The 19,743-nt window shown below is 38.6% G+C and overlaps 1 protein-coding gene across 3 annotated transcripts in view; it reads left to right on the forward strand.

The window, feature by feature from the left end:
• Window positions 1-19,743, forward strand: part of WDFY2 (WD repeat and FYVE domain containing 2) — a 170,051-nt gene that overhangs the window by 108,755 nt on the left and 41,553 nt on the right. For all 3 annotated transcript variants that reach the window (XM_024755532.1, XM_024755530.1, XM_024755529.1), the window contains 2 exons: window positions 12,617-12,671; window positions 17,111-17,261. In XM_024755532.1, coding sequence (XP_024611300.1) covers window positions 12,617-12,671; window positions 17,111-17,261 — 206 coding nt within the window. The remainder of the gene's footprint in view (window positions 1-12,616; window positions 12,672-17,110; window positions 17,262-19,743) is intronic.

Here is a 19,743-nt window from a genome sequence, read left to right on the forward strand (position 1 = left end):
CAAAAATCATAAAAAAAAAAAAAAAAAAAGATGGTTACCAAGGGCTGGGGGAGGGCTGGAAATTAGTGTTTAATGGGTATAGAGTTTCAGTTTCATAGAATGTTCCTAGAGATACATTGTGCAACAGTGTGAATATACTTTACACCACTATACACTTAAAAATGGTTAAGATGGTAAATTCAATACTACGTATTTTTACCACAATAAAAAATGTCAGTCACCCTCATGTAAATTAATAATTGAGGTACTAAGTAATATATTTGACAATGTCTTGAACATTTTTAAAGCAGAAGCAGAAATGGATTTTACATGGAAATGTAAAATGAGAATTTTACCAATATGGAGCTTCCCAACAAGATTCTGGCTTTAGATCAATTTCTACTTTATGAAGGCAGATGCAGGAAGAAGACACCTCTGTTCCCAACCAGAAATGTAGTACCTATGTGTTCAAGAAACTTTTCATATATTTCCTCTCCTCAGTAATGGCTTTGCCTAGGCACACATAGAGGAGTACCTCAGAGCTGTGTACTTTGTGACACTTTTGCTGGGTAGTTAAGCTGATGACATTCCTCCCTTCATTTTTCATCACGTTTGGGCTGAGTTAAGAGTTCCTGTTTATTTTTCGTATGACCTTGCTGTTGGTTTGACTTTTCTTTTCCCCTTGTGGAAGAGGAAAACCTATACAGAGACTCTGATTCAGTTTTCCTTATAATAATTAGATTTATCAAGCATTAAATCAATTTATATGTTCTGATATGCAACAAACACAACAGACTCAGTAGCAAATTATCTGATTTTAGACATTTCTACTCTCTCAAGTAGTGCTATATTTTAAGAAATAAGAGCTCATTGGCAAACTTTCAACTAAAGCAAGAAACTTTATATTTATATATATTTTTAATGTGGAAGATACCATGGTTCTATTATTAGAATTCTTCAGGATCTATTTCACTGAAGCTTGATAAGTGAGCAGGTGGGCCGTGCTTAGAGCTGTGTAGCATTCCCTTACTGTAAACTCAGACAGAGAGTCAGGATAACCATGGGAACAGCAGAGGAGGCAAGCTCCTTGCTTGCTAATTTAATTAATATCGATTGTTCAGAAGTTCTTCTATTTTGCAGTGGTTGAACATCACTTTGTAAGAAAAGAAAGAGAGAGAGGGAAGGAGGAAGAAAGAAAGAAAACTGGTCAGGAAATATACTTGGTCTAGGGTGAGGGCTGCTGCCTTGACATTCACACAAAATTAGGGTGTCTTTGAAGCGGTGCGGATACTTTAATTTCTTCCAGCACCTGGGCCATACTGTGCTCCTGTCATGCCTGCCTGGTCCCTGGATGGAACCAGAAGCTGCAGCATGGCACTCTGGATCCTAGTCTGCTGTTCCATTACTTCCTGCATTTCCCAGAAGAATCCAGGACATCCCTGGAACTTGTGATGTGTAGGAGTCTAAGGATGACCAGAAAAAAAGCCCAAACATACCTTTCATTTGAGTGAAAACATAACGTACTGCCTGTTGACCTCTCACTTAGACTGACAAAAAGCTGAGGAGCAACATGACTCAGGTGAAGGTGACCTCTGTTACCAAACGAAGAGCCCTGGTATCTACTTGACAGAGGAGTTTTTATAAACCCATAGGAAATAATCATCGTTCTTGTGAAACATGCCTTGAGAGGGTCGAGAGCGGCATGTGTGTACACAAGCACAGGCCTTGTTGACATTCTTTAATGGCAGGGCATATTGGCAACTTTTCCTTTCAGTAGATGTTGCCCAAATAAAGGAATACTACCATCTGATTGACTCATTCTGCAGGACCTGGTTTTCATAGGAATTCAAAGAGACGAGGAGTAGTAGAAAAGTGTTGAAAAATGTATGAAGAAGCTTAATAGCATTACTCCATTTTTATTTTCTGCTGCAACCCCCAGTCCAAAGCTCCATCAATAATGGCCCTTAACATTGGGACATAACCAGTCTTGCCAGTTTTTTTCTCTTTTCTTATCTTTCCTTAATTTGATCTGAAACGTGCCTTCTTCCTTTCCTTCTAAATCTTAGGAATGGAATGGTACTTCATTCTGCCTTGGCAGTTACAGTTGTGTTAAACGTCCCATGTAACCTTGTACCCTCTCCTGTATTGATCATGTCACTGTAGCTGCCACAAATCAAGATTTCTAGTGGGTCAGTAGTGTCTCCCAGGAACTGTGATATCACTATTTTTCAGTTTTAGTCCAAAAACAGCAATCATAAATCTGTCTTTTTTTTTTTTACTCAGTTTACCGAGGAATGAAAAAACAATCCCACTCACAGAAATTAACAAAAATCTAAATATGATCTCAAAAAGAAATATGTGAAACTTTGCTGAAGAAAATTATAAAGTGAAGACGACTTTTAAATGTCAGTTCTTCCTGAATTTAGAGATTTAGTGCAATTCCAATCAAAATTCTTCATGTGATCTTTCTTTTTGTCACAAAAAAGGTTATTATAATGATCATCTAGCTACATTTTTTTAAGAAGAGAAATTAGGACACACATAGCTTCTGTGTTAACACATATTTTTTTTTAACACATATTTTGTACCTGCAGTAACTAAGTCATTTTTATTTTGACGCAAGAATAGAATAGCAGATCGATAGAGCAGAGTTAGATAACTACCGAAGAGACCCATCATATGTAAGAACATAATATATGGTAAAGAAGACATTAGAAATTAGTTGTGGATGGGAAAAGTTTTTAAATAAATAGTGCTGAAGCAGTTGGTTTTCTCTTAAGAAAAAGATCAATTTTCGATTTTAATCTTCACTTCATGTCCTATACCAAAATAAATTCCAGGAGCTTAAAGCACCTTTAAATGTACAAAGTGAAGCTTTAAAAAAGAAAAACAAAAAGCTGGAAGTAAACAGACTGGGCATTTATAAACAGTCTCTATCAGGAAGAACATGTAAGCTTAAAACAGTGGAAATCACAAAGGAAAATATCATATTTGATTACATAAAATTCAAAATTTCTCACTCTGAAAAAGCTGCTTGAATACAATTTAAATGAAAACAACAAATAGTTGCTTAAAATATGATAGAGAAAGGATACTATGCTCAATCTGTGATAAGCATATACAAATAGATAAAAACACTAAAATCCTGTAGATAGCAGAAAAAGTCACAAAAGAGGAAATATTAAGGGCTAGTAAACATTTTAAAGTGTTAAAGTTTTTAAATTCTATTTTTAGCTAAGGAATAGCAATTTTAGAATTACAAATTGGCTAGAATTGAATAAAATAGGCTCTCGTACACTGATAGAGGGGACATAAATTGACACAAACTATTTAGAAAAAGTATTGGTGATATGCAATGAGAGCTTTAGAACTATTTGTACCTTTATATCAATAATTCCATTTCTAGAAAACCATCCAAAGAAAACCATCATAAAAACAGACAAAGATTATTTATAAAGATAATCTCAATTTTTTATAGTAATAAGAACTGGTGTTTTAGAAACATTATGGTCAGGGACTAATTAGTTAAAATCTTATATAGCCTTCCAGTGGAATATTATGTAGCCATTAAACTTATGTTTTCAAAGAATATTTAATAACATGGGAAATGCTTCAATAGTACTACTATTCCAGTTGTGTTCTTATGTATACCAGGGCAAAGATTGAAGAGCAAAATAATCAAAATATTAACAGTATTTATCACTATTTGGTAGAGATATAGACAATTTAAATTCCCTTCTTGATATTGTTCCATAGTTTTTGTTTATAGTAAGCATATTACTTCTATAATCAGAAATTAAATATTAAAAATAAAGCACAATTCTCTAGTGCAGTTATTTCTGAATTTGAAATTCAAATAGACAAAAAATAAGGAAAAATATACACTATTTGAAAATTATCATCAAGTTTCATTGGACGGATATACAAATAGGTCTAGAACTTTGGATAAAATACATTTTTTTCTCATCTACAGAACACTTATAAAATCGTTAATCTTGACCACAAAGAAAAATCTTAACTAAATTCTAAAAAGTAAAAATGTTATATGTTTACTGAATATAAGCTAATAAAACTAGAAATTAACAAAAAATAGGCATAAATGTAACTGCTTATAATTAAGAGTTTTTTCTAAGTAACTCCTAATTTAAAGAGGAAATGAATATATAAGTGATATATTTCTGTAATTCATAAAACAATATAGAAATTGTTTTAAAAGCAAGCAACTTTGTATCAAAACCTATGGGATACAGTCAAATCTATATTTAGACAATTTTACCTTAAAATATTACTACTTTAAAATAAAGATGTATACATGTGAACCAGGCATTCAGTTTAATTTATGAACAAGTGATAAAAATAAACCAAAAGAAGGTTGGAAGAGAGAATTATAAAAATAAATACTGAAATTAGAGATAGGGAAGACAAAAAGACAGCAAATAAAACCAAAAGCTGGGTTTTAGGAAGTACTGATAAAATAGATAAATTCCTAGCACGTGTCATTAAGGAAAACTATAAAAATAAAAGGCAGGTGCTATTAAGCATAAGAAAACAGATACAACCACATTATATTTGTAACCACCTAATTCTGCTATAACACAACATACGTTTTTTAAAATCACTGCACTGTGCAGAATCACACAGTTAAAACCATAGGACATATGGGGAAAGTAGGGACGCAATACTCAAAAACTTTGTCCAAACAACAAAAACCAACCAACTTTGCTGGTGATACGTAAAAAATAAAGATAGGACACTCGTTAAAATGCTAGCACAGTTTTTACACGTGTATTAAATGGTTGGGGAATCCATAAACATTACGATATATACAGAACTTTACCTGGAAAAAACCCTGAAATTTGCTTGTGGAAGTGGACCTCAGAAAGGTTGCAGCTCCTGGGACTCCCCTGGCGGTCCAGTGGTTAAGACTCCGCGCTTCCATTGCAGGGGGCGTGGGTTCCATCCCTGGTTGGGGAACTAAGATCCCGCATGCCGTGTGGTGTGGCCAGGGATCGAACCCAGGCCCCCTGCATTGGGAGCATGGAGTCTTAGCCACTGGACCACCAGGGAAGTCCTGAAAATGTATGATTTTATAACAAAAATAAATTAATAAATTTGACTCAAGGAGAGGTAGAAAGCTTCCATAGACCAATAACTGAAATTAGAAAAATTGTTTAAAAGTTGCTATTTTTAAAAGGACCAGGCATTCACGATTTTTTAGCTGAATTCTCTCTAATTCTTCAATCAGAATTGTTCATTATATTCCAGAAGATTTTTTTTTAAGGTAAGATGCTTAATTCATTTCCCAAAGGTAGCATTTATTTGTTTAACGTAACTCGCAGAGTACTTACTGTGTGCCAGGCACTGTTTTAAATGCTTCATAAGGATTAACTAATCCTCACTGCAGTCTTATGAAGCTATTACAGAGAAGAAAACCAAATCACGGAAATCTTGAGTAACTTGTCCAAGGTCATGTAACTAGTACATGTTTTAGCTGGGATTTAAATTTATTTATTTTTTATTTTTGGCTGTGTTGGGTCTTTTTTGCGGTGCGCAGGCTTTATCTGGTTGCGGCGAGCCGGGGCTACTCTTCATTGCGGTGTGCGGGCTTCTCACTGCAGTGGCTTCTCTTGTTGTGGAGCACGGGCTCTAGGCGCATGGGCTTCAGTAGTTGTGGCACCTGGGCTCAGTAGTTGTGGCACGCGGGCTCAGTAGTTATGGCTCATGGGCTCTAGAGCGCAGGCTCAGTAGCTGTGGCGCGTGGGCTTACTTGCTTCACAGCATGTGGGATCTTCCCGGACCAGGGATCGAACCCGTGTCCCCTACATTGGCAGGCAGATTCTTAACCACTGCGCCACCAGGGAAGCCCTTAGCTGGGATTTAAACCAGACAGTTTGGCTCCAGTGCCTGAGCTCTGAACTCTTACCTACTACTGTGCTTTGTTATCTTTAAACCAAAACTCAAAGAAGATATCCTCAGTGGCTTTCTGAGTTGTATGGAGTACAGCTCTGGCGAGGCCTAAACTCTGACTTCCCCTAGTGGCTGCTAACAAGGATAGGCAGGAGGGGGGAAATAAGTTCTGTGGAGTTGTGATCAAATTTCAAAACAAGGGAGGAGAGAGCTGGCAGATAAATTCCCTCTTCATTCCCCTCTCCAATGGATTCTTCCAAATTCTGGTGTTTGTTCTGTCCAGAGACCTATTATATGCTGGAGAACTAGCTGGGTTCTTCGTGAAACACAGCCGAGCTTAGTGATACACCATTCATCTTTTTTTGCTTCACTTTGCTTCGCCCTCACTCAGACCACTGATATCACATCTCCAAACAAAGAAATAGCACTTAAGTTTCACCTCTAACTCTACTTTTTAGGAAACCAGGCTGCAGTAGAATTTGAAGACAAAATTCGTAAAACAAGAAATGAATATGGCAAATAAACATATAAAAAGTGCTCTGATTCATAAGCAGTTAGGGTAATACGTACTAAACCATAGTGAGTTATAACTGTTTTGTACATTAATTTGACAAAAAATTGAAAAGATGAGTAATATCTAATGCTGATGAGATATGGGGAAATATGCTGTCGTATGAGGGCCGGATGGTGGGGAAATGAAATACTGCATACATCTAGAAAGTGATCTGGTAGAGTTTATTAAAATATTAAGTGTACACAGTCTTTGAGGCCAGCAATCTTTTCAACATATACATTAGTTCATATGTTTATGCATTCAAAGACATTTCTTGCCGTATTTTTGCAATAGTAAAAAATAGGAGACAAGCAGAATAAAGTCGATTTAATGGGGGATACTTGAATAAAATACGGCATATCCATATTTTGGAGTGTGTTTTGTCCTGGAAAGATAGTTCTGATATATTACAAATGAAAAGAGCAAGTTGTAGAATAATATCTATAGTGTGATCCTATTTTGTACAGCAAAACAAACCAAAAAAACCATATATGTTTGCATAAGGGTTTTCTTTAGAAAAAAAAAAAAGATGTGGAAGGATACCACAGACCTTTAACAAACACTGATTCCTTCAAAGGATTGAGACAGGGTGGAGATAATTACTAACCTCTTCCTTATATATACTGTATTGTTTGATCTATTACTGTGAGCATTAAAAACAGGTGTGATGAGAACCCAGCAGCTTTCCCTAAAATCAGGTTCCAGGCAAGGCTAATGATTCCTTTTCAACATTGATTCCTTCTCATGATTCCTTTTCAACATTGTACTAGAAGTTCTAGCTATTGCATAAGACAAAAAAAATGGAAATAAAAGGTATACTGATTGGGAAGGAAGAAATAAGACTATCTTGTTTGCAGAGATCATGATCATCTATGTAGAAAATCTAAAAGAATTGATTTAAAAAAAACTCGTGGAACTTATAAGCAGTTATATTGAGGTTTCAGGATTCAAGGTTAATATACAAAAATCAGTCGTTTCTTGTATATCGGCAATGAACAAGTAGAAATTGAAATTAAAAACACAACACCATTTACATTAGCACCCCAAAAGATGAATTAGTTTATTGTAAATCTAACAAAATATGTACAAGATCTATATGAGGAAAACTATGAAACTCTGGTGAACGAAATCGAAGAACTAAACAAATAGATATTCCATGTTCATAGATAGGAACACTCAATACTGTCAGGATTTCAATTCTTCCCAATTTGATCTATAGATTCATTGCAATCCCACCATACAACCCACCAATCCTTGGTATTTACCCAAAGGAGTTGAAAAATTATGTTCACACAAAAACGCTCACACAGATGTTTATAGCAGCTTTATCTACAATTGTCAAAACTTGGAAGCAACCAAGATGTCCTTTAGTAGATGAATGGATTAGTAAACTGTGGTACATCCTGTCAATGGAATATTATTCAGTGCTAAAAAGAAATGAGCAATCAAGCCATGCAAAGACATGGAGGAAACTTAAATGCATATTAGTAAATAAACGAAAACCATCTGAAAAGGCTGCCTAGTGTATGATTCCAACTCTATGGCAATCTGGAAAAGGCAAAACTTTGGAGATGGTGAATAGATCAGTAGTGCCAGGGCTTAAGCGGGAGAGAAAGATGAATAGGCAGAGCACAGAGGATCTTTAGGGCAGTGAAAATACTCTGTATTATACTCTAATTGTGGATATATGTCATTTTACATTTGTCAAAATCCACAGAATTTATAACACCAAGAGTGAAGCCTAGTGTAAACTGTGGGTTTCGGGTGATAATGATGTGTCAGTGTAGGTCATCAATTATAACAAATGTAGCACTCTGCCGTGGGATGTTGATAAAGAGGGAGACTGCATGTGTGAGGACAGAGGCTTTATGAAAAATCTCTGTACTTTCCTCTCAATCTTGCTGTGAATCTAAAAATGCTCTTAAAAAATAAAAATTAGGATGATAGATATGTAGACAGCTGAATATAAAGAAGGGAGGATAGAGAGATGGATAAAATAATTTAAAATGTGTATATCTTTGATTGGTCAATCCCAACAAGATAATCTAAGCTTCAGCCAAACTTTTACATTATATTGTTTGTAAGTTTAGTAGATAAAATCTTTTATAAAGTCAATTTGGTAATATCTATCAAATTTAAATGGTCATATCCTCTGGTCCAGCAATTCTACTTCTAGAACTTTATTTTATTGAAATACTGCTAGAAATATAAAGAGATACAGTACATTTTATGTGATTATATTTATACACAACTCATTTTTAATTAAGATAATTGACATATAACATTATATTAGTTTCAAGTATACAACATAATGATTCAATATTTGTATATATGGCAAAATGATCACCACAAGCCTGTTTAACATTCATCACCACACACAGTTACACATTTTTTTTCTTGTGATGAGAACTTTTAAGATCTACTCTCTTAGCAACTTTCAAATATACAATGCAGTATTTTTAATTATAGTCGCCATATTGTACATATCTCAGGATTTATTTTGTAACTGGAAGTTTGTACCTTTTGATCCCCTTCACCCCTTTTGATCATCCCACCCTGCCCTGCCCCTGGCAACCACCAGTCTGTCCTCTGTATCCATGAGTTCAGTTTTCTTTGGGGTGTTTTGTTTTGTTTTGTTAACAATTCCACATGTAAGCAAGATCATATGGTATTTATCTTTCTCTGTCTGCCGTATTTCACTTAGCATAATGCCCTCAAGGTCCATCCATGTTGTCACCGATGGCAAGAAGTTTTTTTTATGGCTGAATAATATTCCATTGTAGTTATAGATCACATTTTCTCTATCCATTTATCCATCTATGGACACTTAGGTTGCTTCCATGTCTTGGCTATTTGTAAATAATGCTGCAATGAACGTGGGAGTATATATATGTTTTCAGGTCAGTATTTTTGTTTTCTTTGGTTAAATACCCTGAGGAATAGCTGGATCATATGGTAGTTCTATTTTTAACTTTTTGAGGACCCTCCATACTGTTTTCCATCGTGGCTGCACCCGTTTACACTCCTACCAACAATACAGAAGGGTTCCCTTTTCTCCACATGCTTGTCAACACTTGTTGTCTTTTATCATTTTGATAATGGCCATTCTAACAGGTGTGAGGTGATATCTCATTATGGTTTTGAATTACATTTCCCACATGATTAGTGATGTTGAGCACTTTTTCATCTACCTGTTGGCCATCTGTATGTCTTCTTTGGAAAAATTTCTGTTCAGATCCTCTGCCCAGTTTTAAACCATATTATTTGTGGTTTTTTTATTGATTTGTTTGAGTTCTTTATATATTTTGGATATAACCTATTATCAGATATATGATTTGCAAATATCTTCTCTCATTCAGTAGGTCACTTTTTTGTTTTGTTGATGGTTTCCTTTGCTGTGCAGATTTTCAGTTTGATGTAGTTCCACTTGTTTAATTTTGTTCGTGTTGCCTTTGCTTTTGGTATCCTATCCAAAAAATCGTCACCAAGACCAATGTCAAGGAACTTACCACCTATGTTTTCTTCTAGGTGTCTTATGGTCAGGTCTCATGTTCAAGTCTTCAATCCATTTTAAGTTAATTTTTGTATATGGTATAAGATAGTGGTCCAGTTTCATTGTTTTGCATGTGACTGTACAGTTTTCCCAACAGTTTATTGAAGAGACTCTCCTTTCCCCATTGTATATTCTTGGTTTCTTTGTCATAAATTGATTGACCCTGTGATACGTTTTCTCTAACATCTTTATTGCAGTATAATTGCTTTACATTGTTGCATAAATTGATTGACCCTGTGATACGTTTTTTCTAACATCTTTATTGCAGTATAATTGCTTTACATTGTTGTGTTAGTTTCTGCTGTATAAATATGATATTTTTTTAATAAGGAAAACTGGAAGCAGTGTAAACATTTGTCAATAGAAGGACATTAAAAACATCCTATGCAGGGCTTTCCTGGTGGCACAGTGGTTGAGAGTCCGCCTGCCAATGCAGGGGACGCAGGTTTGTGCCCTGGTCTGGGAACATCCCACATGCTGCGGAGTGGCTAGGCCCGTGAGCCATGGCCACTGAGCCTGCGCGTCCGGAGCCTGTGCTCTGCAACGGGAGAGACCACAACAGTGAGAGGCCCGCGTACTGAAAAAAAAAAAAAAATCCTATGCAGTCATTAAAAAGATTGAAGTTGCTAAGTATATACTCACATGGAATGATGTGCATGATTTGTTACCAGAAAAAAGTATTGTTAAATGATATTAATATTTTGTTTTATTATTCCAATTATACTTTCCATAATAATTATCTCTGAGAAATGGTATCATAAGAGACTGTTTAGTATTTATCAGTCTTACAGTTTCTAGAATAGCATATTGTTTCTTTGATCAAAAAAGTAATAATGAAAAAGAATGCTGGCAATTTCCCATGCTTTCTCCATGATTATGTATCTATTTTCATAGGAAAAACAAATGAACAAAAAATTAAGTTTACCTATGCAGTGAACTGGTAATTGTATTGTGTATGTGTATGTTAACCTTAAGCACAGATCTACAAGTTGTTTATTTAATACCCTGCCTGTTTCCAAAAGGAATGAATGTACCTTTTCCCCAAGCTAAAGAACCAGTTCAGTATATTCAAAATAGCCTATGCACTAGATGAACTCAGTAAACACTTGCTCAAATAACAATCGTCTTTAAGAAATTTGTTTTGTGTGTTTGTTAGGAAATTTGGGGCACTCTAAAGTATGGGGCCCAGGGTTGAGCTACTCTTGCCGGGGATTAAGGGTGGTACTGAACCGTTGCTCAGACACATGCGTGACTTCTTACCCACACTGTAAGCTCCTTATGGGAAAACAACTTGACTTCTTTAAAAATTAGTCTTCTCTCTTCAGTTGTGAGTCTAGCTCTTCAGAAACAAGAAATGAATGTAGTGCCGCTCCTTGTAGGAATAATGATACGAAGTTTTAAAAGTGACAAGTTGACTAATGTTATTACTGAGACAATCATGGTGAAGAAAACCCATTTGTAGATAAGCTTCTTAAGGAGGGCTGGGACGGAAAAGCAGACACCCAGAGGAGCTTTGTTACCGCGTTCATTCTCTCGCGTCACCTTGTGCATTATTTAACTTTGTGGCATCTATCACAAAAACAGTATAATTATTTACTTCTGAAAAATCACACAAACTATATGAACTCAATAAATACCCAGATTGCAAGTCGCGAGTCTGTGTGTCTGTCCTCCCACCACCTTTCTTGAAGTCATCAAGGAGAAATTCTGGAAGCCTCCAAATGTTTTGAAAAGACTCATTGTTCTGTTTTTAAGTTCAGATAAAGCCATCAATTTATTACACTTCCCAGCTCTCCTTATATTTGACAGCCTACTGTTTAAGATTATACGGGCATTTTGCATTTGAAAGAAGGTAAGGGACTCAAAACCTGGCTGGGGCTTGGTTGGCTTCTACATATAGGTCATTGTATGTGCTTAGGTGAAGCATGCAAACATACTCACACACAAAATCACCTCCTCTGTGTCCTCACAAAGAGTACACACAGTGTGTTATATAGAAACTGATATTTTTGAGTACATTTGATATCCAAACTAACCTCGTCAGATTGGGAGATACCTTTTACATGTCCATTTTTTCACTATTTGTTGACTACCTACTGTACCAAAGCACTGTGCCGGGTGCCGTAGGGATATAGGGATGAGTAAGATGCAGCCCTGAGAAGCTTGTTGTACCAGGAAATAAGCTACTGTTACTAGAAACAGAATCTTTAAAATAACTCATTTATTTCCCTAGTAGAGGGTTGCCCTCCGTTTGCTCACTGGCCAGAGCCTTGCAAAATGTCAGCTGTGGCACCACAGAGAGAAAAGTAATTTGAATTGGATTTACCTTCAAAATTGACCAGGATCAAGACTTTGAACTTGATCCAGTTTTCTTCTCATGTATACTTGAAAAAAAAAAAAAGTCAACTTCAGAGTTATAAGGTAAAAACTATGATAATTGCATTGGATTGTAATTATGATTGTTACTTTTAAAGAGGTACAGAAAATGCTGAGTTGATTGGCAAAATATTCATGTAAGATATAATTCTGTGATGATGTTTGCTTCATACAATCCGGTTTTACCAAAACATATTTATCCACTTACAGAATTTCTTTTTGCTTAATATTTTGCTTCTCTTTTGCAGGAGTTTCTTCTATCAGAAGATTATAACAAGATGACTCCTGTGAAAAACTATCAAGGTAGGAACGAGAGCAGTGTTTTCATTGTCTTAGACCGTGAAATGTTTCTCAGTGGCTTCCACTGCCACAAGAGAGGACTTAACTTTACAGCAGTCAGCGGGAACAAAACAGCAACCCTTTGTGGCGAATATTATCCCCATTTTTGAATTAAGAAGCAGAGGCCCAAAGAGATTGGGCGTGTGGTCTTGTAGCTGGTAAAGTGTGAAACCAGACCAGGTCTGTGTGACTCCAGAACGTACAGCCTTTGTCCTTTGTCTGCCTGCTCCGCCCCACTGCCTGGAAACCCTGCGGCAGACTTGGAGAGCGGGATCCAGGGTTGGCTTTCCATGGAGCTCATTTCATTTTTCGGTAAATATTTTAAAAGGCTGAAAGTGTTCATATTGTCTAAGGGAAGGAATTCAGGTTTTATTGTGTCTTCAACATTGGCAGTGTACTGTAAGCCCTTTATATAGTATAGATCAGGAGCAATTTTCACTGATGATTTTTTTCATCCAGGCCAATGTCAGGGGTCAGAACATTAGAGGTAGACGTCATTTCACTTAGACGTCATTTCTTCCAAATCTCGTGACCTCATTCATGATCATCCAGCCTCTCCTCTGATACCCTCCAAAGACATAGCAGCCCCTCCTGATTTTGGAAAATTCTAAGCATTGCGTTCTTTATTTCTAGATTTTGAGCCAAAATTCATTTCCCTATGGATTTATTCTTTAAGTTTTTTTCACATATCACTTATCCAGTATTTATTGAGTACCTATTGTGTCCCAATAACTGAGAATTATAATAGTGAACAAGACATGCATAGTATCTATGCATCCCCCGTGAAAATAGATGCAAAAACATGTACACAAAATTTCAGCAGATCAAATTCAGCAATATATAAAAAGGTAAGTACGTCACAACCAAGTGAGGTTTATTCCCAAAAGAAATGAAAGCAGGGACAGATATTTTTATACCCTTATGTACAGCAGCATTATTCACAATAGCCAAAAAGTGGAAACAACCTAAATGTTCATGTATGAATGAATGGATAAACAAAATGTAGTGTATCAATACAGTGAATTCTTATTTGGCCATAAAAAGGGAATGAAGTACTGATACCTGCTACAATGTGGATGAATCTTGAAAACATGCTAAGTGAAAGAAACTAGACACAAAAAACCATACATTGTATGATTACAGTTATATGAAATGTCAAGAATAGGAGAATCCGTAGAGACAGAAAGTAAATTAGTGGTGACCCAGGGATGGGGAAGGGGGAGTGGAGGGTATGGGTTTCTTTTTGAGGTGATGGAACTTTCTGGAAATAGTACATTTTCTATGATGATTGCACAACATTGTGAATATACTAAAGATCAGTGAATTATACCCTCTTAACGTGGTTTAAATGGTGAATTTTATATTATGTGAACTTTATCTCAATTAACATTTTTTAAAAGGTCAGTGATACCAAAACCAGACAAAGACATTACAAGAAAGGAAAACTACAACCCAATATCTCTCATGAGCTTAGATGTAAAAATCTTCAAAAAAATACTAGCAAATCCAACAATGCATGAAAAGAATTACACACGATGACCAAGTGGGGTTTATTCCAGATATGCAAAGCTGGTTCAACTTTTGAAAATCAGTGTAACCCATCACATCAAAAGACTAAAGAAGAAAAATCATATGATCATATTAATTGATGCAGAAGAAACATTTGATAAAATCTGACACCCATTCATGATAAAAACTCTCAGCAAATTACAAATAGAGGGGAACTTCCTCAACTTGAGAGAGAAACGTCTATAAAAAACTATAGCTGGGCTTCCCTGGTGGCGCAGTGGTTGACAGTCCGCCTGCCGATGCAGGGGACGCGGGTTCGTGCCCCGGTCCAGGAGGATCCCACATGCCGTGGAGCGGCTAGGCCTGTGAGCCATGGCCACAGGGCCTGTGCTCCGCAACGGGAGAGGCGACAGCAGTGAGAGGCCCGAGTACCACAAAACAAAAAAAACAAAAACAAACAAAAAAAAACTATAGCTAACATCATACAGTTGACCCTTGAATAATGCAGTGGTAAAGGGTACCAACCCTCCCCACAGTGGATAATCCATGTATAATTTATATCGGGCCTCTGTATCCGCAGTTCCTCCGTATCGCGGTTCCTCTGTGTCACGGTTCCTCCACATCCGCGGATTCAACCAACCTTGGATCATGTAGTACTGTAGTATTTACTGTTGAAAAACATCTGCGTATAAGTGGACCCACGCGGTTCAAATGTGCATTGTTCAAGAGTCAACTGTACTTAATTGTGAGAAACTGGATGCTTCCTCCGTAAGATCAAGGTCATGGCTCCTATTTAAGTACAGCCAGGCTTCAAGCCCAGGTTCCTGAAGCTTAACAATACGTATGTATCTTCAAAGGGTTTCTTTTCGAATAAGAGAATTCTGTCACCTTATGTGACAGAATTATGTGCTTTGAGTTTTAGGGTTTGTTTTTAGTTTGTTTTTGTTTGTCTTTTCAGTAGTCATAGGCAGCCTGACAGAGAAAGAGAACCAACTTTGGCAGAGAGACTAGGGTTTTAATTCTAGCCTCATCACTCATTGATTATGTAGCTTTGAGCAAGTCACGTAACATTTTTGAGCCTCTGTCTCCTCCTCTGGCAGCTCAGAGGGCTGTAAACCCCCTTATCTTCTGGGCTACTGTCAACCCCTTGGACTTACAAAGTAACAGAAAGATCAAAGGCCCCTTCATGAGAAAAGGGAGCGAAGCGCTTGGGGACCACTTTCTGCCTGCAATAGACGTGGGTACAGTTGAAAGTGAACCATTAGAGAGTTCGCTTTTATTCCACCATTGGTGGAACTTAAATTGGGCATTTGATGACACAGACATGACAAGATCTTCAGAAGTTTCTCCAGGAAGTCCCATCTTTTAGTTTAAGACAACGTTTTGATCTTCATGGTGGCCGATTCTCTGAAAGGCAGATACTGTGTAGAGATGTTAACAGTATTATTGTTTCTATACCCCTTCTCAATCCCTTTAGATTCTCCAAGCGCCAAATATCGGATTTTAAAACATCAGGCATTTGGTGAAATGTCTGTCCCGGAGGTATTCACTATGGTTCGGACTGTATTGTTTGTTAGCCAGTCTAGAAGCACCATCTTGGCAAGGCTGGGTTGTGTCTGTAAAAGGAGGAAAACACCCAGCTTTGCAGAGTCATTACAATGACTAAGTGAGACAATATCTTTAAGTACCTGGCACTTGTTAAGACACTCAGAGATTGGCAGTGATGCTGATAGAGCTGCATTGATCCATCCATGTCCAGTCCTATTTTCATGATCCAAATGGGAAGCTGGTAGCTTCTCTGTCACCTCGTCACACACAGGATGAGTCTCCTCTCACCCACCAGGCTGCCAGCTCCTGGGCACAGAGCCCAGTGGGTCCAAGTTCTGGGATATCAATCTTTGTTTATTCCAGTCAGCTCTGTTCAGTGGCCGTGGACCCCCTATACCTCTCCCCCTGGAATTGTGTAAGAGGAAGAAAGCGAATATTTTACTGATTTTATTTGGTAATTGAGAAGCCATGAGATTGGCCAAACTACTCAACTCGATCGTGCCTCGGTTTGCCCACGTGTAAAATAGGGAGATGGAGTAGATGACATGAATAGTTCTTCTAACTCTGAAATTGTGTGATGCAGTACTTCCGTGATGGTGTTATCCTTGTATATAAGCAACCCTGGGAAATTTGCTCTCATTATCTCATTATGTATGCTTTGACGTAAGGGATATTTCATTCTTTTTTATACGGCACTTGGGAATAATTCTGCCCTCCTCTCCAAGCTCCAAACATTTGATTTCTCACAGAAAATTCATCTAGAACTTTGTTGTGGATTTAAAAGCAAGCCTTCATCAAAAGGAGAACAGTAATGCTGTTTGCTTTTTTTAAAGCTTAAATAAACAGACACCAGTGAGTTTATTAGCAGAACGTTGTTCCTAATGTGTTTTGTAGTCACACTGACCTGCCTTTCTCTAGTCCAGCAGTTCTAACCTGTCTGAGAGAGGTGGTCCAGGCCCTTTGGGTGTTAGGAAAATTTTCTTCTTTTTTTAAAAATTAATTAATTAATTATTTTTTTGGCCACGCCACGTGGCATGTGGGATCTTAATTCCCCAACCAGGGATCGAACCCACATCCCCTGCGTTGGAAGCATGGAATCTTAACCACTGGACTGCCAGGGAAGTGGTTGGGGAAAATTTTCTTACGGAAACGCGGATGTGGTCTTCTCCAGGGGCATGCCTGTCCCCCTGATGAGAACCACTGTTCTAGCCCTTGTTTGTAATGATTATCTACTGTTCAGCTTACTCTGGGGTGGGGAGGAGAGAATGACGCACCTCTGTGGACCATGCTTTACCAGCCTCTTTTAGGATGCTTTATGGGTTGTTTTCTTGTCTCTTGGCTTTTAGCGCATCAGAGCAGAGTGACGATGATCCTGTTTGTCCTGGAGCTGGAGTGGGTGCTGAGCACGGGACAGGACAAGCAATTTGCCTGGCACTGCTCTGAGAGTGGGCAACGCCTGGGAGGTTATCGCACCAGTGCTGTGGCCTCAGGCCTGCAGTATCCTTTGCTGGACAAAATCCCTTGGTGGGAACTTAGCTGTTGACTTCTTTCTTTCATGAACATTTTGGGTATGTGCAGCTTGAAAGTTTCTTGTTTTATTTGCTAGTTGCCCTACTGATTAAGATGCTTATAAACTGGACTTCCCTGGTGGTGCAGTGGTTGGGAGTTCGCCTGCCGATGCAGGGGACACGGGTCCCACATGCCGCGGGAGGATCCCACATGCCGTGGAACAGCTAGGCCCGTGAGCCATGGCCGCTGAGCCTGAGCGTCCGGAGCCTGTGCTCTGCAACAGGAGAGGCCATGGCAGTGAGAGGCCCGCATACCGCAAGAAAAAAAAAAGTGCTTATAAACTTTCCTAACACATAAATCATCAAGGGTCCTCATGTAGGTGGAGTAAAGTAAGTTCACCTGAAATAAGTTACTGCCGAGCAGGTTGTGGGTCTGCTGTGATACAAAGTCTGACATCTAGACAGTACACAGCCCGGATTTGTGAGCCTCAGCTGTCAGAAAGAATCATGGAACATGGAGATAAAACCGTCACTGAAATAGTCTTTTATTTTTTTTTTATTTATTTTTTTTTTTGTGGTACGTGGGCCTCTCACTGTTGTGGCCTCTCCCGTTGCGGAGCACAGGCTCCGGACGCGCAGGCTCAGCGGCCATGGCTCACGGGGCCAGCAGCTCCGCGGCATGTGGGATCCTCCCGGACTGGGGCACGAACCCGCGTCCCCTGCATCAGCAGGCGGACTCTCAACCACTGCGCCACCAGGGAAGCCCAGTCTTTTATTTTTGAACAGAAATAATTTACGCATAGGTATTAAGGTTGGAAACATTCCCATTTTGGTGCCTGGCAGAAGAACCACAGGATTCCTATTCATTTTAAGAATATTTATTGAGAGGCCACCATGCCGGGACCAGAGCAGGCTGACTCGTACCTACACAGTAATGCTACGCAGTCTTCGTTCCAGGTACCAGACTTTTCCAGGATATGTAGAACGATATTAACTCTTATCTCTCAAGTCTCCAGGGTCCATGTGCTCAGTGTGAACACCTGCTAATGCTGGGTGATCCTCACATCCAGCCCCCTGGGCTCCAGTGAACACAGGCCTGACAAGTGAGAAGCCTGCACTGGTGATGCTACCACTCTGAGGAGTAAAGGACCCTGAGTTTCTTCTTTAAAAAGCGTAGAATCTCTCCACCTTCTGACAGATGAGGAAATAGTTATAAACAGATCACTTGTCTGCAAAAACAGGATGAAACAGTAAGACTTGCTTTCAGATTTTCATCTAGTATTTATATGCCTGTTCAGTGATTTGCAGCCACCTGACAAAGGATTGCACCTTGCTGTTACCTTGCAGACATGTGGCAGTAGTTGTGTGTGTGTGTGTGTGTGTGTGTGTGTGTGTGTGTGTGTGTGTGTGTGTTTAGGCTTAAACACATGTGCACACACGTGAATGATGCTGTGATGGAGGCAATTCTAAGGTTTTTCATCCATGGTTCCAAAGTTAACAATGTCTCCTTTTGAAAACAATGATGAATACCTTGTATGTGTGTGTGTGTGTGTTTAGGCTAATGTCACTCTTATTTTCCAACTGGAAGGGCAAGATGAAGAAACTGAGAATGGCCATATGGAAGGCTGTAAAAGTGGCATGTTACCAAGAAGACCAGAAGCAAGGGCGACAAGGAATGGAAATCAAGATCACTTATCGGGCTTCCCTGGTGGCACAGCGGTTGAGAGTCCGCCTGCCGATACAGGGGACACGGGTTCTTGCCCCGGTCCGGGAAGATCCCGCATGCCGCAGAGCGGCTGGGTCCGTGAGCCATGGCCGCTGAGCCTGCGCGTCCGGAGCCTGTGCTCTGCAACGCAAGAGGCCACAACAGTGAGAGGCCCGCGTACCGCAAAAAAAAAAGATCAACTTATCTTTGAGAGGGTGCTTAAAGAAAGAAACTCCAAAGTTTACTTTCTAAAAGCCAGTTCAGACAAGCATAATGCTTGAATTGAAATACATGAACTCTCCTGCCAATGGATTCATGATTTCTTGTAGTGTTAGTATTGGATCTCCCTTAGAGATCATCCATCCAATTTCTCATTTACAGGTGAGCCAGCTGAAGCCCAGAGAGGGTCACATGCCTTATCTCCAGCCACCCAGCTGGTATGTAGGAAAATCACCACCAGGACCCAGGTCTTCTGCCTTGGACTGCTGGTTTTTCCCATTATACTGCATTATCCCTCTGAGAACAGAACTAATGGCATCAATATAATTTGTTCTTAACATGCTGGCTTCTATATCACTAGCCACGCCTAGTGAGGTATCTTCTGTATCACCTAACCAAACTAAGGAGTATAGAAAAAAATACAGATCTTGCCCTTAAGAAGTTTACTTTTTAAATGACCTGAAAATGAAAACAAAAAGCAAAAAACCCCACAAGTACCCAGAATTAAACTTGTCCTGACTCTTATAGTCTTTGACTCCTCTCCTCC

The sequence above is a fragment of the Neophocaena asiaeorientalis genome, unplaced genomic scaffold, assembly GCF_003031525.2.
Source record: "Neophocaena asiaeorientalis asiaeorientalis breed wild unplaced genomic scaffold, Neophocaena_asiaeorientalis_V1.1 scaffold59, whole genome shotgun sequence".
Classification (NCBI taxonomy): domain Eukaryota; kingdom Metazoa; phylum Chordata; class Mammalia; order Artiodactyla; family Phocoenidae; genus Neophocaena; species Neophocaena asiaeorientalis.